Genomic DNA, 26484 nt, shown 5'->3' with positions numbered 1-26484 from the left:
TGCTCCTAGTTATCACTTATGAAGCGCTGGCAGCTGGACAATAGTGAGGCTACTTGAAATGTGAAAGACAATACTTTGATTTTCACCCTGAAGACAAAAGCCTTGACCTGATGACCAGACATTCTTGCTAGTCAGTGAGCTAATTCTCTTAAATTATATTAGGTTTGCTATAGCCTATGTTGCTGAGCACTCAAGATACTCTTAGGGCCCAATCCAATTCTGATTCAATAGAGGAGAACACTCTACAGAATTCCAACTATATTTTAAAACATTTCAAATCAGATTTCATTTTTTAAGACAAGTGGTCAGATAATAAAATTGAGTTGAAATATACTACACCATGTGATACTGTCGGATTTGATATAGTACTTTATGAGCAAAACATTTCAAAGCATAAAGATTGCATGAATTAAGGGAAAATTTAGGGCAGTTTGTCCCTTTATATGATGTCATGAAGTGTGTTATCTTAAAAAAGAGTACCAAAGCACCAAGACACTACCAAATTATTTAAAATGTCTAGAATAAAAATTATATAACTGAATTACAGAACAATAAATAAATACATTTACATATAATAGATTGAAAATAAAACAAAAATCTTTATCTAGCCATGTGTAATTAATAATGTTTTCTTTTTTTGTCATTGGCAATATAGAGGTCATGCATTGAAGCAGTCCTCCTTACTATTCAAAAACACATTGTCATTTGCTGCATATGTCTTTATAAAACCATGATAATCTCGTAAAGAGTCTGGTGTTACAAAATATTAAGTGCACTTGTTGTTATTAAGCTCTGCCTTAAAATAATCTTTGAATTACATGAGCAAGAACATTAATCTGAGCGTCCATGTCTGGAATTACAGAGAGGAGGAGGGGGCACAGCGTGTACAGAGGGGGAAAGGGTGCAGTTCATTTTAGACCCCCAGCATGACGCCTAAACAGTAGTAAGTGGATGTGACAATGAGGCCCCAGGGCCGCTGCACACGCTCCTGCCCTGTGTGTATTTGTGCCTGCGTGTGTGTGTGTGTGTGTATTTGTGTGTATGTGCGTGTATGCTCCCATGTCTGTTTGTGGACACAGTGAAGTGGAGCACATATGAGAGGATTCATGAACAGTGCACAGCCAAGGTCATGAATCCTCATATTGTAATACTAACACTGGAATGGCATAGTATGTGCGCTCGCAGCTTTGTATTTTACTGGCAGCTATATCATGAATAATAACTGGGAGTGACTGGAATAACTGGGAGTAGTAAATACACATGTGATAGGAGCTTGTATTATTTTCTAAACTAATGATATGTCGTAAATATATTGTGTAAAGCTAAACTGAAGAGACAAGCTGTAAAAAAGTAAAATGCAATTTGTTGTGCAGTAATGAAGGTTTATTGTATTTATCTCATAATGAATTGTGAAGATATTTCAAGGTCACATAATGAAATTTGAAATTAAATGGAATTTTAACATAAATTCAAATAAACAGTAGTTCAAATTTATCTGAGTTTTACTTACCCCATTTGTAGGAAAGAAAGAAAGGCCACACATACTCTCAAAAATGTTAAATAATAGAGTAGTATTTTTGTAGTATTTGAGTATTGGGATATTTTCCTTCTTATCAAAAAACACCCACACATTTTGACTTATACTATATTGCATTCTTTGGCTGGATAGCTGATATACCACAGTTTATTGGTGTACCCATTGGTTAACCACACAATAAATATTATTAATTTAGTTTTTGTTGCTGAATCATGATATTTAAATGTCAGCACCTCTCACTCTCCAGAGACACCTTTACCCACTCTGGCCCCCTCCGTGCCCCTGTGCCTGTCCCACCTCGTCCCAGCGCGTGTGCAGGGGACCGGCTGCTGGGTAATCCCTCAGGATGGGGCCCTTCTGTTTTGACAACTCCTGTGAAGTCCAGTGTCTCTTACAACAACACACGGGCCGGCCTATCATCAGCAAAATGTCAGGGCCCGGCGCACTCCTTCGTCACCCTCAGGAGTATCAGGTTGCCTTCTACACTATGTGACCCATTAACTCAGAATAGCAACAATCTGGGCTCCAGTATAATGATCCTTTTGTTTGCTAGGACAATGACATTGATAAGAGATGAGCTGTACTCCAAGTGTGGGTTAGGTTTCAGGTTGCTAGGCTGAGAGTGATGCGGGCCCCTAAACACAGGAGTTGAGGGTGGTGTGCACTTACCCTCTACTGGTCCCTGAGGGATGGACAGGCGCTCAGGTCAATCAGCAGCAGACATATGCACGCTCCATATATCGGGACATCCCATCGCAGAGAGGAGGGCAGCACCAAATGGGTCACAGCACGTGCTGGGGTTAAGAAGTGAACCTGTCACACAGACAAATGATGAAATAGTAAGGAGATGGGATTGTGCAGGGGTCAATGGAAAGGCCACATGGACAACGGTTAGAAATTTGATTACCTTTTCTGCAGGGCCACCTGCATCCAGTCCTGTTGGAGAGTAAAGGGTTAATAAAACTGCTGTATTTTATGTTGGGGTTTCCTGAATATAATGAGTACAGTATGTTTCAGAGTAAATTTTCAAAACCATTTTAGTAGAATGCGTACTGGTTGCAGCAGTTGTAGTAATAAACTGTATTTATGTGTTCTTGCTTGTTTACTGTGTTCTTTATGCTTTATTACAGTCCTTCTTTTAGGGCAGTGTTCAGGCTTTTTGAAATATTTGGACACTGCTTTGCACTATGTAAAAAATAACAAATAGCAATTCAGTCCAGATTCCTTTACAAATTCCATACAAAACAGCGCATTTGTCATATGGAACTTGGCCTAGCTTCAAAGTTGGTTAGACAACAATAGCACTAAAATGAGGTGACAGAGCTGTGAAGGTCTAAGGATTTTACTGTAACAAAACGGAGGACATTTCCTGGATTAACAACTCATTGGGAGTCAGATAACCCTAACCTAATTATAAGGTAAAACTTTAAGGGACCTATATTATGCTATTTTCTGATTTATGCTATGTGATTTCTTTATCAAAAAAATACCTTGTGTTTTGTTTTGTGGCATTCACATTCATGTTTAATACATCTTCTCTCTATGAATTGAAAACACTTCCAACTTGTGACGTCTTGTGGTAATACAGAAAGTACTCCATTGTGTTTTGACACTCCATACACCTAAACTAGAATCATTTGGATAATTTCAGCCCTAGAACTGCCAATCTTTACTTAACTAAAGGTAAAAAGTAGCTATTAACTTAAAAACTACCGCTATATTGCATCTCAAGGTAGCACACATCAAAAAGATTACTCAAACATGTGAATGAAACAAAACACAACTCTTTGAAGAGGTAATAACATCATAACATGGATTAAACCTCACAAGAATCCATTTTGTGTAGTATAGGATGTACTTTACAGTCCTAGTTGTATGGTTAGCTAAGATAATATTTTGCTGTGATAAATGCTGATTTCATTTATTTATTTCTTAATGAAATGTGCAGAACACAGTGGCTTTAAACAGCTCCTCCTGAGGCAACAAGCAAAGGGCAACATTACAATTTCATCAGTAAGCCTTTCTTCATATGCTTTTGGTGGACATAAGGGACAATACTCCCCCTGGTGTCAGTGCTACACAACATATTTCAGCTTCTATTCAATTACATGTGTCCAATTATATCTCATTGGAATAATTCTTATTGAGAATATTTTAGAGTGAAAGCCGGGACATTCAATGTACTTATCTGAACTTGCACTACTATAACCTTCCCCTGCCTCTTCCTCCATTCCTGATACCAACACTGTATAGCCTGCTACATCGACCCCAGTCAGTTTCCCATTGGTTAGCCCCTAAGGCGCAGAGGAGAATATCTGTAGCCAACCTTGACGTGCTAAACTAGGACGCTGAAGGGGACCGAAATGGGAGGAGAGGCAGGGGAGTGAGAAAGAAGAGAAGGGTGAAAAAAGACAAAAAACATAATGAAAGGCTGTTGGAGGAGTGGCAAGAAGGAAGTGAGGATGGAGAGAGGAGTGAGAGAGAGAGAGAGAAAGCGAGGAGATTATAGGTAAAGAGGAGAGGGCGGTGGTTTGTACTCCGGCTGCATAGTATGGTCTCCTTCACTCCGCGCCCAAAAACTGGAAAAATCAATACCCCGACAGTCTGGTGTATCCCCACATGAACCGAATCATTACAAATATATAATGAAACGCCGCGACCGCCATTTTTCATCACCGCCGTATCATCATCGCATTCGGTCGGGTATATGGATGTGTCACCAACGTGGTTCTGCAACAATGTGATAACCCCAATCAATGGCCTCCTAATTATTTCAGTGGGTTGGTTAATCGTCCGGGTAAAGCTCGCCCCTCAGCCTCAGTATAGGCGGGATGCTTGTTAACAAAACAGCAGAAGCGAGAAGAAGCCCTGTTGTAATAAGAATATCTGACTTTCTCGGCTTCACAACTCAATCCAACTCAGGGTCGCACTGTTGCCTAGTAACGATGGCACACTACTGACCTTATCTATGTGGTCATAAAAATGTATGAAGAGACCCCCCCACACACACACACGCACCACCTCCACTATCCTCCCCTCCGCTCCTACCTCGCCTGCGAGCTTGTGTTCGGTCCTGCCTACCACATATACACCCTTATCTCCATCTCGCCAAGGGGCAGGCACCCTCCGAGCTCCTTCTACCCCAGCCAAGGCAGCTCCGCGGTGGGTGTAAACTGCCTGGGAGCACCCTTCTCTTTCTTTGGAAAACATACATATTGTTGTTGTTAATATTAGTGAGGAAAAACAATGCTTTCTACACGCACGCAGAGGAGGTAGATAGGACTTTGGTGGGTGGGTAGTGGGAGGCTGGTAGGATGCAGATAGCACGCTATGAAACTGATAGATAGCTGTAACAACAGAGGGACACAGTCAAGCGCAAAGGAGACTGGGTAGCCCGCTGCAAGGTTAAGCGGTGCGCCAGCCTTCATCGGAATATTACTCGAATTTGAGCTCAGCCTGAGGTGGGAGGAAGGAAACATGGAAAAGAAGAGAACATAAGATTCAATGTTGGAGAATAACAGTAAATACAATAAAGAAATCTATATGGTCAAAGAATGCACTGTAATACATATGTATGTATTATTCATAAAATACACTATATAAGTGTATTTTCCAAAAGCAAAACTGGTTTGATTCACAGCAGACCAGAAATGCTAGATATATCAGAGTTACACATAAGCTATTCTTTAACTATGTATTATCTCTAGCTCTAATATTTAAACGCATTGGCAGTATGTTTTCATGTTTGTTTGCTATCCTTCTCACAATTTCTGCTTTTGTTTCCTATTATTTTTTACCAACTGTAGGTTGGGATCTATCATTAATTGTAGATTTTTGTTCACAGATGTTTACATGCATATACTATACATTCATCGTGGCTCTTTTAGATAATTAGCAAAAGGAGAAATTCAATTTGTCAACTGAACAAAAGTTTATTTAAATTAACTTGACCATTGTTATAAGCAATTTTAAGAGGTCTTTTCCTATTCAAAAGATATATTTAGTTTTAAATAGTTATTCGTTATGGCAACAGGCATACATTTTTTTTTATCATTTTGAAAACCATGGATAGCTACATTATAGATTTTATCAAAGGTGCCGGTATCAGTGGATGGCACAGTTTGACCAAGTATTTATTTTGGGATTTTTCTCTCTGCCCATTTTAATTTACACTAACCCAACACAAACACATTTATTGCTTGGATTATCACAGCCCATTCATGATTCAAGAAACACTACAGACAGACTTTAAGCTAATTACAATAATTAATTGGAACACAGGCCACATTAAACTCTGTCTCACTACAAAACCCACCAACTATGTCAACAAACAGAAGCTGAATAATGAGGCCAGTCGCCACCCGCCACCACTCTGCTGCCCACTACCACAACAGCATCTGCTCTGTGGCACGGGGCGCGTCAGGTGGGAACCAACACAGATGGCCTACAGTATGTGACTAAAGATGCTGCTGCTGCTGGTGTGTGTGTGTGTAATGCCCTGAGGCGAGGAGGACCCACCACGGCCTGTTCAGAAGATAGCCCCTATGACTCACACCCATGTCACGTACGCTTTGGCCATGAATGAACAAACAGATAATGCCAGCGCTACCACCGCTATGGGGGGACGCGTAAAAGAATTACAGAATACTCGCATGAGCAGTTCTCCTCCTAGGATTTTGTAGTTATTGGTAATTGTTCTTACATAATACAGACAAATGTGTTTTAAAACAGTGTAGTGTACCCTGGATACGGTCTGTAGCTGATGGGTTTGTCTTATATTCTTAGTACCATTTGTTTTATGATTAAGAGTTACATTAACATAGATTATTGCAAATGTGATTTAAATTCACTATATTTTATCTGTAATCGACAAAGAATGAAACATGAAATGTGTAAATATGATTCAGCCTGATTTGTGATGGGTGAATGTTAAAGGAAAAAATGTTTAGGCTGAGTTCTTCATAATTAGAAAACACTCTGTTCCTACATTGCCTAGTATGAAAGTGGTGTGTATGCGAGTGATGGTGGTGGTTGAAGGGGGCGATGGTGCAGAGTAGCAGCCACACTTCCGTCAGTTTGCCCCAGGGCAGTTGTGGCTACAATAGCTTACCACCAACGGGTATGGAGTGAATGAATAATGATCTGTAAAAGCATCTCTGTAACATATGTCTGTGAAAAGCGCTATATAAATAAAAAGTTATTTACCTACTTACTAGTATCGTTTGCATAATTTCAGTTAATGAATTTCCAATCTCTACAAAACAAAGGGTAATAGGTAGCTGTTAACTTTAAAACTACCACTTCATGACATAACAAGGTGGAACAGAGCATTTTAAGCCTGGGAGATGAAGACAGACTAATAATAAAGGATTATTCAAAGAGGTGTGATTAAAACAACTCCAGGTATGTTTTTGATGAGGTAACAATGTTATAACATCTGATCTCAGATCATTGTCCTGTTGGATCTGAGATCAGACAATCTTAGATCCTTGTATAGTTGACTAACTTTACTGAACTTTATGGTAATGCAAAAAAAGTTTAAAATAACAATAATATTTGGATGTATCCGTATACATGCCACTGTTTTGAGACCCAGCATGACCTGTTTAGAAGCTAGCCTGTGACTCACGCCTGTGTCACTAAAGCTTTTGCCATGAATGAACAAACAGATACAGATAGTGCCAGTGCTACCACGGCTATGGGGAAGTGTTGTGTAGGTGTACACATGGAGACTTGCATGAGCCATCCTTACTCATACTCCCGGGCTGTCTAAGCATTCCCATACAGTCACAAGTAATTGATCTAAAAAAAATTACAAAATATATCAAAAGCGTCTGTCTTTCATGTAGCGGGGGAAGTGTGTGGGGACTGAGCAGTGATGTGGAGTGGAGCACCTGTTGTCTGGAGCCATCCTCTCATCTCAGGCAGGTTCTCCTCATTTGGCTGGCTCTTCTGGAAGGCAGCAGCTCCAGATATGTGCGCCTTGTTAGGAGTCTGACAGTTCTGGCGAAGGGAGAGACAGGAAAGTAGCTTGTTATGAAGAATAGACTAACTATATGTCAGTCCTTGCTATGCACAGGGAGAAACGCAGGCTTGGGATAAACAAGACACCACATTTGGAGGAAGTTAATCAATGATTAATGATTAATGATCACAATTTAATTGTAACAAACCTTTAGTTAAATGTATTTTAATTAGTGTTTTCATGATATCAAAATTTCAAACTCGATTTTGATACAAAACAAAAAACAAAAAAACTTGATACTCGATAGTGAGTTTACCCCAGTCATTTATTTTTTTAAACTTTATTGACTGTTTTGTTATTTTCAACACAAAATAATGGTGTTTTTTATATACCATGCCCTTATACTAGTTCTGATAAAATTCAAGATGAAACTGTTCAGGAAAGGTCAAATTTTATGCAGTTATGCATTCTTTTTTTTCTATTCTCTATACTAGTTTTAGTATCGATTAGCGTCTGATTTTTTTATTTGTTTGACAATACCCATTTTAATTAATAAAACTACTTAGTAACTACAAAAGTATACTGTCTAGTATTAATTATTATACATCAAATGCATGAACTTTTCTAGCACCTTTAAATGGAACAAATGAAAACATATTGAACATTTTTATGACACTGATTAAATAAACAGTGTTTCGGCTTAATTGGTGTAGAATTAACAATGGCTATTTGACTGACACTGTAGAAAGAAAAAGGCTTATTTAAAATAATAAATATAGTAGAACAATTATGTATATGAGTTAGGCATAAATGAATGTCTCCAAAGTCTGGATGATTCTGACAAAGAAGCTTTTGATATCCAATTGAGCTAATGGACTCCTAAAACACTAGACTCAATTTTACATTAGATACATGGGCAGTGTTGTCATTACAAGCTGCCCCAAACTGTAAACCCAATTTACAGCTCATCGAGGCCTGTCATGGCTGGGCTGTAATTACACTGAGTCCAATATCACAGAGAAATGCTAACAGATTTAGCAAATCTCTGATAAGCATTATAGACTTACAGTGATTGGGCTGTCTGCTAGGCTGCTTATCACAAGGATGTGGGTATGCAAAGCAGGCAGGATTCAGAGCCTAACTTTACTTAAGTTAGAGGATTAATTATATTCAGGGTTCTAAGCAAATAAAACTAACTAAGGTTACTATGAGAAATGCAATAATTATGAAAAATTAATACTACTAAAATGCAATTAGTAAGTTCAGTTAAAACATGTTGTCTTTAATATAAAATGTCCATGTTTGCAATATCATCCAAGTATTGTATATATCATAAATGTATATTGCCGATCTACATTGTGTGTATTAGGCATTTGCTATAGACTGAAGCAATTATTTGATGATTATTATTCCAGTTTTTCTTAATATGTTGTAAAATGTGATATGTATTTTTCTTATGAACTGTCTCACTGTAGGGCAGAAAAGATAGCTCACATTTAGGCTTACGTGCAGGTAAAAGATGGAGACTCTTCGCCTGTCTTCAGATGTAATCATGAAACCAGTGAGGATTAGACACCAGCTCCCCACTAAAGGAGCTTTGCACGTCCAAATGTAGGACCATGGCCCCTCCTAAGCTGCCTAATATGCTCTGGCAGAAATGATGCTGCTGCTGCTGCTGCTGCCTTGCCCTCTGATTGGATTAGGAGTGCAGGAATGGTGTAGAGCGCCGTGCTGTGGCCATAAGGGAAACTGCAAAAGAAAGAAGTATACACATGTTAAAACAAAACTTAAAAACAGGTGTTAGTGATAGCAATGTCATATTTGCACAGGAAAGGTTACATGTTACAAAATAAACAAATGGATATAATTATAACTAATATTGCCTATGCTTAAGTAATAGCTGATGTATTGATTTTAAAAAGGAGAATTGGAATATTCGGTATATTTTGGATGATATGCTTGTTTATGCGTGTTTATCGGCTTTAGAATTTCCATATAGGCTAATTATTTGAACATTTATTACAGTGCTAATGATATGGTATTATCATCTATATCTATCTATATAGTGTACATTTATAGCTTCATGAGTCAATAACGGACATATTCTATATCTTCTAAAGTGATCACGGGTCATCAAACTTCTACTTTTAGCAAACAAAAACAATCAGTGTATTGTGAATGACTCTAAATAAAAAAAAAACAACACAATGCATTCCATCGCGCCCCAGCCGACATAGTCTGGGGCGAAGGAACCATCTCAGATTTCCATGAAAGAAACAGGAATTGTGCTTTAAAATGGGTGATTCACAAGACTAAATGCATGACAGCAAATACCGGAATGAAGACATTTTGTGGTTACAGTTGCTCGTTTGCCACATTTTTGCAACTGTGCTGATTAACTTCAAGAAGGAACAGAGACAGACGGAGGGGCGAGGAGGAAGTAGGGGGGAGGTAGGGCCGACCATGTGACAAGGCAAATGTGGACTCGTGAAGAATTCTGAGCAGGACAGTGGATGGCTCTGTGTGCGCCCGGCAGCATGGAGAAGGCCTGTGACATCGATCTGGTCTTACCATTAAACGTCGTCTTCCTACTGTTGCAGGATGGCATTGTAGCAAACAAAAGAGAGAACAGAAACATGCCAATACAAAACACCATTAGACACACTGCAAATGCAAGTGTTGATAGTACAGTATGTGTCTATGTTACAATTTAAAGACGCACTGTGTAACTTTTCTGATGGAGGGTCCCCATGGAGATGTTATGGTGTATTTCTGTCTTCATGGTGACAGCAGGGGTCAGTAACAGGTCAGATCTATGGAGAGATGAGGCCACAATCACAGTCCCAACCATTTTCAAGGCATTTTTGAGATATAAAAACAGCTGTAGTTTAATAAATGCTCTAAATACAATAAATCTATTTAAATGTATTTATGTAACTTTAATGTCATATTTATGTAACTTTAATGCCATACCGTGGAATATTTCTACAGCAACATCAAGGAGATAAGCAAATGGCGGACACATAAAAGTTGAAATGCAAACACTAAAATGCATTAAAGTTACATTGAATGGTTAGGAATAAAATTGTTGGTATTTTTTATTATTATTTATTGAACATATAGTATTTCATCTAAAACTGCATTTTACCAAAGCCTGCTTTCAGCAAAACACGCGTTCAAGCTAGCATATTTGAACATTTGTATTGCCTTAAATGCAACAAAAACCTTAAAATTTCATCTGGATTTACAGAAAAATAATATAGTAAAACACACAAAAGCCACAGACATGAATAATGTGAAAACTTATCTTGCAGACATGCTCATTTTGCTTATATCCATCCAAATTATAAGTTATTCACACTCTTTAAATACTGTGGCCAAGCAGGACGTGTTTCACATCAGGGGCGCTTTCAAAATAAAGTCATACACTCAGAGTAGTTCTACACTGAAATTATAAGTAAATGTTTTAATATAATATAAAATACAGTGGATACGAAGAATATAATCTCCAGTGCCGTGATAGGATCTTCTGAAAGTGACACAAACAAAATGCTAATTGTTTATGTTTGACAGTACGGACCGGAAGTTGTTGTAGTCGTTGGTTTCTCTTGACGGAGCTGCAGAAGTTCATGGATGGACACAAACTTTCAGAGGTGCACAAGTTACGCGCGCTGTCGTACGTGTCAGCTCTCCCTGTCAGTTCTCCGAGCAAAATGCCAGCATGTTGACTTTCTTTAGGACGGTGAAGTGGCAGCGTGTCCGTTTTGGGGGACAAAACAGTGCAGGCGTCTTCATGATGAAAACTTGAGCAAAGTTTAATCTTAAACGATCTGCGGCATCATGGCTCTCCACCACTGCGCCTCGCTTTCCATTTGGGCATTTATTTTAATTTTGTGCGCTGGCGTCTCTGAGTCTTACTTTGCCATTCCGTTGAAAGTAAACGCAGGTAAAATCAATGTTTCTTCGACTCTGAGTATGGCTTCGCTCCGGAGCGCAGCAGTGGACGGAAAAGGCTTGTCACTCGCAACGGACCTCACGGGTCAAGTCAACTTTCTGGAGTTGATCAACAATCTGCAAGGGGACGCTGGGAGAGGCTACTACATAGAGATGGCAGTCGGCACTCCTGGTCAGCCGGTATGTGGCAAATAATATTTTCTGAATGAAATCATAAACAAGGTTATAAGTTATGACATCATATATAAGGATTTAAGTTATGACATATTAAAAAAAGATGATGTGGCTTGCCCATTTACAAACTTTTTTTTAAGAAATTGCATTGTTTTATTGATTTTTCAGATCAGCCATGTAGGCCTAAATGATATACAGGCCATAATATATTATGATGCATAAAGATTAATTTGCAGTTCCTTAGCCTCTGGCCTAGAGAATACAACAAGGATTTAATTGTAACCCTGTTCCCCTGTTTTCCCCCCTCATTCCTTTCTGTTTCTTTTTTAGCCATGTATTTACTCATGGTCATGAGTTCCATACATGCTGTGACTGATGCAGTCTTCTGTCTAAGCATAGCCTGCCCACCATGTGACCACTGCACAGGGCTGTGGGAGTGGGCCACTGGGATATTGTAACATCCCCTCAGGCTGTCTATACATAAGATTTAATTCATAAATCAAACGGTACTTGTCACAGAAAGCTCTGTCCTGCATTCTTGGCCTTGTGGAGAATAGATGAATGAAAAGACTTAATTTATCCCAGTGTCGTCTGTGATGAGCTGATCAGAACAGGGAGCTCTTATAACTGCAGGGGTCCGTGCAGAGCTGCAGCCTTGAGGAGTGTAGGTAGACTAAAGACCTGCTCACATGCACTCACATGATGTGTTCTCACCAAGAGGACCACTGCGTCTTACCAGGCAGCTGACCGGGATTATGAGGCTCCCACTGAGCTAAGAGCTGCCCCACAGTTCGCACACAGCAGTCTATAGTGCTATGTAAAATCCTGACAGTCTAGACCTGTCAAGAAAGCACATCTTGAAGTTGCTACAGCAGGAATGACGATGCACAATATAACATGTGCAATAACAATATTTGTGTGATATTTCAGTATGTTTCATTTGATACAGTAAATTATAGGAAGAAAATTGACTATATCCAAAGCATATGTCTTTACTGTGTGCGGGTTTTCATCTCCACAAAACTGACTTTTATTTGGTCTGGACGAGGGGTTCTTCCTTCTTTTTTCCATAGAAATGTTGGCTATAATATTCTGCTGTATGGCATAAAACTCCGATATCTCCATGAAGAATGTTCCGAAGTATAGTTTTAACTTTCTATTTCCATGGAGTCAGGCACTTCTCAAAAGTTGCACACACATACTAAACTAAACTTACTAAAGTCAACATTTAATCAAAACTAAACCTCCATCAGTTATTTATTTTGATCGTTTTTGCATCAACACATTTTGTTTCATGTATTACAGTTTTATTGCATTAAATTATGATGTGTAACGTAAACAAGTCTTTTCTCTGAGGGGAAGTTGCAAATATTAACCATAATTTCTTGTTATGAACCTTCCTTACAACATCATATTAAAGATTAACTAAATGATCCTAGAGGGGCAAAAAGGTGTTTACACATTACAGTTAAAAATTCACGCTACAGGGAAATAAAGGCCCTGTGCTACAAATGGTGCATAATGTATTAAATGGCTAATTGATTCATGGAGACGTGCCCTTTGAAGACTTCTCAGGTTAAGAGCAGGGCTTTTAGGATCCTGTGGCAGCGCTGTCCGTGTGCCCGCTGAGCCCCAGAGGTGACTGATGGGGCTCGCCAAAACTACACAGTTCCCACACAATTCTTCAGACCATCCAATGGAAAAGAGAGCCATGCTAGCACTACAGTAGTTTAAGATTACCAAGAGAATCCACTGTGTACATATCTGCTGTTTGTTCTACGGGCGGGATAAGGTCAGAATTCAGTGAGGACCTACTGCACCTAATGAAACAAACTAATGAAACCATAAAAAATATCTAGTAAAATCCATTTGGTATTGCTAGAGTATAGAGAAATTGTACAGTTCTAAAAGTGTAGAACTTTTTAGTATTTTTTGGAGATTAGGGTTGTCAAAAAAATTGATGCATAGATACTAATCAATACTAAAAGTAAATACTCATTTGATTTGAACAGTTACCAATATGGAATTATACTCCATAGTGTTAGAATGGTCTTGGAATATACAAAATATAAAAATACAAAAACTACTATAATTCTGAGTTGTAAATTAGATTCTATTGTATATTATTATTATATTATTATTCAGTGTATCGGAATATTGAGTACTAAGCCTTATCATTTCAAAATTTTAGCTCTATGACAATACTGTTTGAGACAGTACTAAAAGCATGGGTTTTTGGCTAGAGTTAATTGCCGTCTGCCATCATGTTCAAATTGGTAAAGTGTCTTGCCTGAGGACACAACAGCAGTATGGAATTGTTAGTAACAAGGTCCAATAATAAGGATTGGAGGTCTGTACTTTGGAGACTGATGGTTTTGATTGATTCAGTCAGATATTAAAGATCTACTTTGCTGCAAATTTTTTTGACCAAATAGTTTTTTATGTTTTAAACTACTCAACCAACAAAATAATCCTATATTTGTCCAATGAGGTTCATTTGGTCTTCCAATAATTTATGCTATTAGTTTCTTTCTTGAGACCAAGAGTTTGATTTCATACCTGACAGTTTTGACTGCTCACACTAGCAACCTTCCTCAGAGTGGTCACGTTGCTGTGACGTGTCCGGTCAGCTGATTTAAACAGGTTTTGGTGCCGTCTTCCAGCCGGAGCAGGCAGAAAGACAGCGCCATCTGCAGTCTGACTTCCTCAAAACAGTATCCCAGTGTGAGAGAGTAAAAAAGCCTCCATGTCCCGGTTTATAGTCCTGAGGAAATCAGACCTGAAGGAAATCTGGCCTGAAGAAATAACCTAATAGCATAAATTATTGGAAGACCAAATAAACCTCATTGGACAAATATAGGATATTTAAATGTATAATATTACATGAAATTGACTCTTGTGAACTTTTAGTCATGTTAGAATGTTGTTTTCTCATCAAAACTTAGCCTCACCATGCAGGGTTTGTGTGTTAATTTGTTTGTGTGAATGAAACAAAACACAACTCCAGGTGTGTTTGTGACGAGGAAACAACATTGTAACATAGATCAGAAAATAGCGTGATATGGGCCCTTTAGATACACTTTAGCAGCGCTGTCCTGGAATGCCTCAGATCCATTACAGTCGAGTCATACTCTCACTGTTACGCTTGTTAGTCTGTGGTTACATAAGCGTGGTGTTAAACGAGCTACTATTCTAATGAGTCGCTAATTGGCACATCTGTTAGCATGTGGCACAGGCGGGCTGAGGGGACGTCTGCCACGCTTCACATCTGCTCATTGTTACAAACAGGTAGCAGATGCACTGTGCTCCATGAGGCCATGCCAATTAAAGCCGGAGCGCCAAACTAGAGGCAAGGGCAGCCAGGAGAGAGCTCTGCCCCGGGGCTATACACCAACTACAGGAGCACGTGGGAGTGAGAGATGGTCCCTGCAGCCACGAGTATTCCCAGTATGAAAACATATTCCTTATTTAGGTTTAATTATGGGTAGTAGCTGAGAGATTTGGGGAAAATACTGTATGTAACTGCCTAAGTGTGATCAGATTTGCGTTTATGTTTTAAAGGGCCTGTATTACACAATTTTTTGATTTCCATTATAATGTTGTTTCCTCATCATGAACATACTTGGAGTTGTGTTTTGTTTCATTCACACATGTTTAACACACTAATCCTGCATATTTAGGCTGAATTCTGCTTTAAAACAGACCTACAGGAAGTGCTCCACTGTGTTTTTTTTTTTGAAAAATCATGTACCTTCATCAACAGTTCAAAGATCGAATAACACAAGATATGATGAAATACATCAATTTATTTACATGATTTGCAGGTCTTTGAATTTTGGGAAATCATTTTTGTTCCATGTTGCATACATGGTCTGTTTAAAACGTATGTAACTTTAGAACCAAAAATCGTACAGAAAAAAGGTAAACAGTTGCATAAACTAGAGTACATATGCTATCTGTTGAATAAATTTTTATATCAGATGCATTAACTTGAATTTTTGGCCTTGCTGCATACTTCTGCTTGACCGGGCCCTTTTGCTTAAATATTGAATCCAGAACAAGCAAAATATAAAATAATAACAACATTTTAAATAAATATTGTCTCTATAGCCTATCTGTAGCCGGCGGGCAGCTCTAATACATATTTGAAATGATTTCGCGGGCCAAATATAATTATATCGCGGGCCAAATTTGGCCCCCGGGCCTGAGTTTGACAGGCATGATTTAAGCCCTGGAAATACTTATCTCTACTGAACTAATGGTAAAAGGTAGCTGTTAACTTACTACTTCAGAATGACATCACAAGGTGGAACAGAGCATTTTGAGCATTTAGAGATGTGAACAGACTAATAATAAAGGGTTTCTTAAACATGTGAATGAAAAAAACATAACTTCGGGTAGGTTTTTGATGAAGTAACACTATTCTAACATGGCATAGCTCACAGGACTCAATTATTTTGTATAATATAGGTTAGCAGATTTTTTGCTGAATAAAACAGAATACGTTGTTAATCTAAAAACTTCTTTTGTACATTACATTAATAGAATGTTGTTGTTTGTGGAGGAAATTATGGTACTTCAAAAACTACAGCCTGCACAATTTGCTAACCGTCCATTCAAATTGTGATTTTGATTCAATTGAGATGAATCTTGTTGACGTGGTTTGGTTCTGTTGTAGTCCTAGTTTAGTTCAGCTCTAGTATTGATTTATTTCCAAGTTTAGTCCTGGTTTAGTCTGTGTTTTGATGTGGTGTGTGCATAATTGCGAATGAGTCAGCATTTTGTGGGATTCTTTGGTTGTGTAAAATTGTTCTTCTTCACATTCACATTTTGTAAGCAGACATACTGACTTTGGGTGCCATTATATGTTCTTTTTGGCCCCTGTGCTGTGTCAGATGGTCGACACTAACCCTGATAGGACCTGGGCCTGTTCACTGAGGAGGAAGAGATAATGCCAACCCAGGCTTGTCTTTCCATGCCTCATCGCTCAGCTCCAGAACACATGGTTGATTCAAAACTAAACTGTATGTAATCATTGACGACGAGGAAGTTAAAATACTGCTGAGTGCGATTATTTTAAGTATTTACACAGAATTATTTATATGCTGCGTTACACATGTTTTGCGCAGATATTACTGGTGTCAAATAATTTGGCAATTTTTTGCTTGAGTTTTAAAATGTTAGAATATGGGATAATGTGGTTCTCCTGTATGGTCTAAGACAGTGTTTCTCAAACTGTAGTACGTGTGCCACTGCTTGTACGTGATCTCCTTCAGGTGGTACTTGTACAGCTCTTCAGCTTGTGGGTTTGCCCAATTTTCTGGAGTTAATTGTTTCAAATTTTTTGTTCACCTTTGAATAATTTCTTGTTTAGAACTAGAGCGGAAATGATATAACCTGCTTTTAGACCTGGTATCGGATATATTTGATGGAACTGATATCGAATTCCAAACATCGGTTCAGTAAATTAATGTAATAAGTAGGGATGTAACAATAACCGAAATATTGTGATATTGTATCGTCAAAGTTCTCACAATAATATCGTGGACCATCACAATACATCGAATTACAAGTCCCTTCGCTTAAATTAAAGTTATGGTGCAGCAATAGCTAAAAAAAAAAAAAAAAAAACAGAGAGAACTACATAGACCATGATCCTTTGCTTCATTTCAGTGCAGGCTACATGAAGAAATAACAGTTTTAAGCACTTTTAATCTTAGTTCTTTGTATTAAGTCTTGTCAAGGCATTTTAAGAGGAAAAAGTAGCATATTAACAGTTTTAGCTGTTTAGCCTCAACAAAATATATATTGTGAAAATATTGTACTGAGAGATTTGGATATTGTTACATCCCTAATCGTGAGCTTTCCCACAATATCGCAATAAATATTGTACCGTGACATTCATACTGTGACTATATCGTATTGTGAGATTTGGATATCATTATACCCCTAATAATAAGATGGTTTACTGGTCGTAGTTGACCCAGAAAGTCTTGTAATGTTTGAACTTTGAGCTGTTCTGTAATTATGATTCTAATTATGCCCTTATGAAAACTGTGTATGGTGGAAACATATTGGTTTGGGCCATTTAAAAAGAACTTTTAACTTGCACCTTCTGTAACCTTACTTTTCTGGAGTGCCTGGATTTCTTTTTTTTTTTTTTTTTTCAAGTTTTGATCTTTGTTTTCCAAGAGCGCCCTCTACCTGTTTTCACTGTTGGCAACACCTGTATCAAGCCACATCTTTGTTCTGTACTGCTCTATAGGTACTTCAGAGATCAATAACGGCAACATAACACATTTGAAGCGGTCCTTATTTTTGTTTAGAGAGAGAGGTACTTTGAAATTAAAGGAAATAAATGTTGTTTTCAGTCTCTTCACTCGATAGATATATGGGGTTGACAGATATTTCAAGGCATAGTATCGAAATCGGTATTGGAAAGATCCCTAGTTTCGTCCTAGATCTGGAATAGTCCCGTTATTTGATTTAGTTATGGTGATACTTGGAAAACCAGATTTTTTCTTTGGTGGTACTTTGGTGTGAGAAGTTTGAGAGCCACTGGTTTTGTAAATATGATGAAATAATCGGTCCATCAATCAATCAAGCTTTATTTATAGAGCATTTTATAACACTCAAGGTGACCAACGCAATATAAAAACATGCAAAACATTGAAAAATAACATAAAACAAATTGGGCAAATTGTCACTGCATTACTGAGTGTTAAAACAAGTCATACATTTTGAGCCTGGATTTAAACAGGCCAAACTCTGTGATGGTGCTCAAATCAGGGGCAGTTTGTTCCAGAGTCTGGGGCCAGCGACAGAGAAAGCCCGATCACCACATTGTTTGTTTTATCTTCTAATCTAATTTGTATTTTTTCAGTTAACAAACAAACCCACCCCTTCCTAAGAACGATGATTAACCAACCATACCCAAGCCAATCAGTACAGGCATCTTACACAAAAAACATCCCCTGTAAGTCATCAGTGGTGGAGGATGAAGTACTTAGTTTTGTTACTTAAGTAAAAGTACAGATACAGGGGCAAAAGTTACTCAAGTAAAAGTATCACATGAAAAAATCTACTTAAATTATTTTGCAGAGGTTTTTAGAACAATTAAAGGATGAAATGTAGTGATTTTGATAAAGAATTTTGTGGATTTTTTGTGATTGAATTTATTTCTTATTTTTTCTAGTTGTTTTGTGTATTCCTCAAAGTTGTGACAGAAACTCAAATTAAATGTGCTTAAAATAAGTCTCGGTAGAAGTAGAGAGTACAGATACCTGCTCTCAAATGTAATTAAGTAAAAGTAAAGAGTATCCACTGTAAAATTGACTTAAGATACCTAAAATTTGTACTTAATTCTTGTACTTTTACTTTTGTACTCTTTTACTTTCCACCACGTGTTATTGGTGAGTCATCGGGTTTATAGCCCCACATTGGTGAGAAATACCGGGCCGTGGAGGTGACAGGAGTCCGCTGGATAATTAGTTCTTGCTCATCCACTTTTTGCCTGGGAGACAACATTGTGTGAATCTGCTTTGGGCCATTCTCAGCTGTGACAATAATTCTACAGAGACGGCTGAATGGGTCAGACAAGTCATGTTATAACACTTTTCATCTCATTAGTAGGTATGGGACGATATAGAAATATGGTGTCACAGTGATCATGGCCAAGATGATTGCGATTAACGATTATATCACGATAATTGTGAAATGAAAGTTGCTGACAGTTCAAAAATGTTATGGATATGAATAATGATAATTTGAATATTACCAATACGTTCCATATTTAAACAAGTGTTATAGTGTTGTACTTTGTTTGTGAAAGTGAAAAGTTACATAGACAACAAATGTATAATAACATTTTAATTTGTTGTAAAATTAAAATAAATAGTATATAAATATATTAACATAATCATAATAAATAAATTATATAACCATTGCATTGCATTTTAAAACTTCCAGACTAGTTTATGTCATCTATGAGTTAGATTAGTGGTAGAACCATCTTCAAACCATATACAAAAGGAAATGTTAAGAAGTGTGCTCCGCATCAAAGAAAAATAACAACAAAACAACTGAAATCTTATGAGAACTTGTACAGTACTCTTGACTAAATGTACTTTATGAATGTGAATGTGTCAACTTTATTTATACATTTTTATACATTTTTATTTCAATTACTTTATTATTTTATTTTTATTTTTATTTATTTTATTTTTTTTTACATATATTATGACTTTATTTTATGACTTTTACCTTAAGGGAAGCAGTTGCATGTGTATGTCAGATCTGGTGATTGCAAAGCAAACATGTGTCTTTTTCAGGTAAACATTCTGGTGGACACAGGCAGCAGTAACTTTGCTGTGGCGGCGGCGGCACACCCTTTGATCACTCACTACTTCGACACTGCACTGTGAGTACACACACTTACTAATACTGTTATGGCCACAGGCATTTTTGGCTAAAAGATATTGTAGTTGAAAAGGTTAAAATAGTCCTGTGGTGCTTTGTTAAAAATGTTAAACTACTCTTCAGCACCTTATCTTATTTAAAATGTTTGTTAATACTAAAACATAATACTGCATGCATAGAAAAGAAGGGAAAAATAATCTAGACAATATGTTTATTTGACTCAAACCAAAGGGTAGTAGTGGGTGCAAGAACTCTGCCTGTAATTGCAATATTGAATGCTTAAGTGGGCATCTTAATCTTCTAGGCCAGTGATTCCCAACCTGGAACCAAATGTGTGCATGTCCCAAAGATTCTCAGGGAGCCCTAATAGCAAGCTAACTGTAATAAAGGGATGTCATGATAACTGCTTAGTAATTTATAATGATAACTGCTCTATAACTTCTGTATCAACCATAAAACAATAATATTTTTCCTTACTTCTCAGCGCATCACTGGATATAAAATGTTGGGAGGCACTGCTAGGCTTATTTGTGTATGTGACCAGTCTCCAAAAGCTCCATCCAAAATGTTAATACAACTTAATTTTTCTCCACCCTGTGTAGGTCCAGTACATATGTGTCAACAGGTCGAACAGTGGGAGTGCGGTACACCCAAGGAAACTGGGAGGGTGAGCTGGGGATTGACCATGTGTCTATTCCCAAAGGCCCCAACGGAACAATCACCATCAACATAGCAGCCATCTTATCATCTGACGGCTTCTTCCTCCCCGGGATCAACTGGCAGGGTATACTGGGTCTGGCCTACCCCTTGCTAGCTCGAGTAAGAAAAACTACCAAGCAGGAGACACAGCGACACATAATAAAATAAATATAGTACAATTTGAAGGGTGCACAGAGAACAACCAACTTCGGTGATAGTGTCATGATCTTATCGGCTGTCAGTGCTCCAGATCTGAGCACACAGCTCAGCTCATAAAGAGTGGCTTATCAGAGCCGAGTCATGGACATTTCACATGACAACAGAAAGGATCCGTGTTTATGATTTATTTTCATTACCAAACACTTTAATGCTTGTCATTTGTTTTCTTAAATCAATCATTCAGTCTTAAAGGGAAGTAAGGTTAAAGAGTTCAAACTGCAAAAAGCAAACTCAACGTGAGATGGCTATGGAGCATATTTAAGATCCATATAATATTTTGGTTATGATAGTTTGCTATTGAAAGGTGATGTGAGCACAAAGTTGAAAAAGCAGCCTTTGAGCTGGTTATGTCAGTAGAACTTTTAATATGAAATGCCAGTGAAGGATTGATACTCCCACACAGAGCTCTCCTGTGTGAACAGGTTTAACTGACTCTCTGTGTTGGATTCAATCAGAGATCAGAGGAGGGAAAAGACAGAGGATGTAGTTTAGTTCAGTCAGTTGCATAGCAGTTATGTTCCCCAGTGTCTGACACTCTCATGGCCATTCTGTATATGGTGCAGTCAATTTATAGATTAACCCATATGGCCTTTTTCTTGGCCATTACCAATACTCATTTAAAATCCCAATTTTTTACCCAAATTATCTAATTTGCATTTAGTATAAGTCTCATCCACAGCCTTGTTACAAATAGTATAAGGAAATTAAAGTGTTCAAATAAAGCTTATACATATGTTATGCATAGCTTGGCAGCTGTCTGAGCCAAATAAAATATCAGTTTAGATTACCAATACACTAAGTGGAAATACTGGCTCGAGATATTGGTCTATCTCTAAATCATCATAGTCATAGTAAATGTGTGTGAGCCAATGGCACAACTTACTACAAAATGTAAATTTTCATCTAATTTCTTTTGCAAACAGCAAAGTGTGCTTTGTTCCACTTGATTCTGATCTTGAGTGTGTTGAAATCCAACTGTAAATCTACCTATGCATCACACATACTTACACACCACTTTTAAAATGTCTTTTTATCTGAGTGTTACATATTACATATTATAAAACAATGCCTTTATTCATTTTCATTCATTTAAACCATGTCAAGTCCAAGTCACTTCATTCACTACATCAGACTGTCTAATGTGTCATGTCTGATGTGTCCTCAGCCTGACTCATCAGTGGAGCCCTTCTTTAACTCGGTGGTCAAACAGCTGGGGATTCCTGACGTCTTCTCCCTGCAGATGTGTGGGACTGGACTGTCAGCCAGCAGCTCTGCAGAGCAGAGAGGCGGAAGTCTAGTGAGTATTTACACTATTGAATTAGTTTACTGTTTACTATGGGAGTGTTTATAAAAGCATGCTCATGATGAGTGCTGTGGTGGCACAGTATCCTCAACCACACCTACCCTGTGTGGAGTTTGCCCTTGAGTCTGTGTTTGCCTACATGCTCTGGAACCTACCACTAAAACATGTACAAGTGGATCTGTCCTAACAGGGTATGTTCCAGATCATACGTCTTCTTAAGTATTCTAAAAGTGTGGCTTTTAGCTTGGCTGAAATGAATAAAAGCTGTAATGTGTTGTGTGTACTTTGGCAACCTCACAGCACTAGCCGCCGAGCTATACATGTTTCATATCATGTAATTTGATAAAATGAGTTTGTCCAGGATATGATCCTGGTGAGAGCAAGTCTGTTCCCGACATAAGGCCCCTGTGATGCTGGATGGTTACAGTGACACAGGCAGATGGAGATGTTGGCAAGACAGCACTGCACAAGTGCTACTTGGGTGTACTTATTAATAATGAGTTTATAAAAACCTTGTGTTTTTTTCCTCAGATTATGGGGGGGATTGAACCAACTCTGTACCGAGGGGCTGTGTGGTACACACCAATCATAGAGGAGTGGTACTACCAAGTGGAAGTGTTGAAGCTGGAGGTCGGAGACCAAAATCTCGCTCTGGACTGTAAAGAGGTACAGTAGCTCATATTCACTGTTCCCACTGTAAGTGTCAGTGTTAAGATGATTTGATCTCAGTTTTGTTTATGGTCTTTTCTTTTCAGTACAACACGGATAAAGCTATAGTCGACAGTGGGACGACTCTGCTGCGACTGCCTGTCAATGTGTTCACTGCAGTAGTGAATGCCATCACACAGAGCTCTTTGGTATGGTCATATCTACTGGCTAACAACACAATATTATATTTCTATAGAATGCTTGTGTAACTCATGAAGATTATCTGATCTTTTTTAGATCCAAGACTTTTCTACAGGTTTCTGGGATGGTACAAAACTAGCCTGCTGGATGAAAGGTGAAACACCATGGAGGTTTTTTCCCAATTTGTCCATCTACCTAAGGGCCACAAACACAAGTCAATCCTTCCGCATCACCATCCTGCCCCAGGTACTCTCACATAATTCATTACCAACATATTCAGACAGGAATCTTTCAGAAACAGTGCAAAAATATGAATGACCTGAAACTATAAACTGTGTGTGTAGTTGTACATCCAGCCAGTCACAGACGTCGATGGCACTCTTGACTGCTTCCGCTTTGGGGTGTCGTCTTCGGCAAATGGCCTGGTGATTGGGGCAACTGTGATGGAGGGCTTCTATGTGGTGTTCGACCGTGCCCAGAGGAGACTAGGCTTTGCACTTAGCAACTGTGCAGGTAAGAGTCATTCAGGAAACTGTTTTCTGTAAAATCATACTCTCACAGATTAGGGAAGTTGATATTAGATGACAATACCAAGTCTAGTGTAGTCATGCGGCGACGTCTTACACCACTGCTACTAAACTTCCCCTTGATAAGATCTGTACAGTGGCTCTTCCTTGTTCTTTAATATGAACTGGCCTCTCTATTCTCAAGGACAGAACAAAGATGACTGTTGTTCTCTATCACATAAAGAGGCTTCTGACAGGACTGCCAGCTACAATTGCTATCATGTCAATTCTGGCCCTGCAATTTTATTTGAGTTTAGTTTTGTTTAACATGATTATGTATTTATTTTATTTATTTGGCAGGGACAGTGCACTCAAAATAAGCACTTGCTATAGTCTGTATGCACTGTATCAGTTTTGTTTTGTAACTATGTCTAAATCCCAAATACTTAGCACTGGTATTTGTTACTATTTGAAGTGCAGTGTAAGTAAATCTTTATATAGCTTTTTATTTATAAAATCAAAATTGTAGCCAAACCAAAACACATAATACAAAATGCACCATAACAAATTCACATAAAACCCGTGCTTGTACCACAAGTTAAATACTACAATTTAATGTATTTCTCATATAAATATTAAGGTACATTTTATAGTCCCTGTAGGGAAATTTGTCCCCTGCATTGACTCATCCTTTAAAGCCACTGGAGTAACCTGCTGGAGGCAGTGCTTTCATTTAGTTCATTTTTGTTACAATAGCTGTTATGATGCCTGGTTTAACTCTTGATCATTCACATTCTCCTGTTGTGTCCTTGGGCAAAACACTTCAACCCTTTCCCCACTCCAAGGACAGTACAATGCCTCGTTATTATCCCATGCAACTAGTGGTTTGCTTTGATATTCTCAATTCACTCATTGAAACAAAACATGATGAAACTAGACAATTGCATTAGATTTTAATGTAACCCGGTTGATATTCAGACCCCATACACATTATATTTATATATGTATTTATTTATATATATATGTTGTATTTTACAGTGAGTGGAGGAGTGGCCCTCTCAGAAGTAGCTGGGCCCTTCTCTGCAGCAGACGTGGCAGGTGACTGCTCCACGCGGATGTTCAAGGAGTCCATCATGTGGGTGGTGTCCTACGCTCTGATGGCCGTCTGTGCCCTGGTCCTCATCATTCTACTGCTGCTGCTGGTGCTACCGTACAGACGCAGGCACCGCTCTGGTGAAATCACAGACGAATCCTCGCTCGTTCGAAACCGCATCAAGTGACTGAGAGGGAATGTGCAAGCCAACAAGGTGAGCAGGGACATGTGCACTGAGCAAAGCACGACCGAATCAGTGGAAAAAGGCATTAGCCAAAGTCCACAGCAATCTGGTCCCACAGACTCAAAACTGCACACGACCACTCGTCCCACAGAGGTACATGTAGAGACTTGTGCTGCCTCTTAAAGGGAAACGTCACCCTGAAATTCTCCTGCACTCTTCAAACGTTTGTGAGTCAAGTTTGAAATGCAGATTGTGGTGTAATTACTTTGTAACTGATAATAAATGTTTTGGTCAATTTGTGTATATGCTCGTATATCTGACATCAAACAGCGCTCTCTGTAAAAATGGTATTGTCACCGTTAACATTATGATACTTTGTTTTGAACAAATGTCCACCACAGTTCTTTTAATTGTAATCATTGTACATATTCATTTACATCAGTTAAATAGTTTTGCAAAATACATTTTTGAATTTCAATATTAATTAGCTGATCACAGTTGATATTTCTGCCACACCCTAATTAGCCTAATTAGTTTGTTCTTCCAACCATTATAATTTATTTCAACCTAAAACAAATCAAACATGATAAACATTTATATTTGCCAGCTCCTAGGAACTCAGTACACTACTGTATTACAAATAAGTTTTGATTTCTGGTGTCCTAAATAGATATTAATGTGTGAAATCTGATCAATAGCACTTAACAGTGCTTTAAGTGCCTTCCCTCTGTTGATGCAAAAAGATTTTTTGGCAGCAGTAAGAATCTAAACTGCACTTTTTCATGATCAAATCACATGCTACTACTGCTATATTTAAATGTATATTTTTTTTCTGAATAGCCACATATTGTAATTGTACTGTAGATATCTGTGTATAAAATAATAGGCCTACCGTGGAATCAAAAACAAATTGCTTATTATTGCTTTAAATTGTTGCTTGAGAGTACACTTGAATCTTTAAATGTGTAATTATTTAAATATATTCTGTGCTTGTAATGTTTGTAAAAATGTGACCACATAGAAGTGATACTGAAGCAGGTTGTTTTTAACACGGTGAGTGCATGGCGGCATCTGGTGGAACAAAATGCAATTGCAATATCATGCCTTAGAGGCACAAATTAACATTATCCTTTGGGTATTTCTGTACTGTAAACAATAAAACCTCCTACAGGCAATAGAATGTCGGTGTTTTAAGTGGCTGGTGACACGCAACAACATATTTACAGCACAGCAGAATTTGTGAGCAAAGTTAAAAGCAAAGTCCAGTTTGATCCTGATGAGACAATGGTTTCCTTTGATGGGACCCTCTTTTCACTTGTATCCCTACATCAGGATTGGTGGAGGCAGCAAAGAGGACACTACTGCAGGAAACTAAGCTAGAGAACTAAACATTCACCTGACCGAAGCTACCAGCTGCTGGAAATTTGATTCATTCTGTCAAATGGACAAAGTTTAAATTTCTCCTTTACTATGGATCCTACCTGCACAACTGAGGGATTACACAAATGTTTTAAGATGAATAGTGTGACCTATTACAGGCCTGTATCATTTATTTCATCACTAATAATAGACACAGAATAACA

At 38.1% G+C, this 26484-nt stretch overlaps 1 protein-coding gene across 1 annotated transcript; it reads left to right on the top strand.

Moving 5' to 3' along the window:
- Positions 1–11144: 11144 nt before the first annotated feature.
- Positions 11145–26378, top strand: bace2 (beta-secretase 2). Its single transcript, XM_020937695.2, has 9 exons — positions 11145–11636; positions 19961–20049; positions 20651–20867; positions 22132–22263; positions 22801–22935; positions 23025–23126; positions 23215–23364; positions 23463–23631; positions 24663–26378. Exons 1-9 carry the CDS (start codon positions 11343–11345, stop codon positions 24902–24904), a joined length of 1530 nt encoding a protein of 509 aa, XP_020793354.1. The 5' UTR covers positions 11145–11342; the 3' UTR covers positions 24905–26378.
- The last annotated feature ends 106 nt before the right edge of the window (positions 26379–26484 follow it).

The sequence above is a fragment of the Boleophthalmus pectinirostris genome, unplaced genomic scaffold, assembly GCF_026225935.1.
Source record: "Boleophthalmus pectinirostris isolate CB_2022bp ecotype Guang Dong unplaced genomic scaffold, ASM2622593v1 HiC_scaffold_9, whole genome shotgun sequence".
Lineage (NCBI taxonomy): Eukaryota > Metazoa > Chordata > Actinopteri > Gobiiformes > Gobiidae > Boleophthalmus > Boleophthalmus pectinirostris.
The sequence above is the reverse complement of the archived record's forward strand: the minus strand, read 5'-3'. Positions and strand labels throughout refer to the sequence as shown.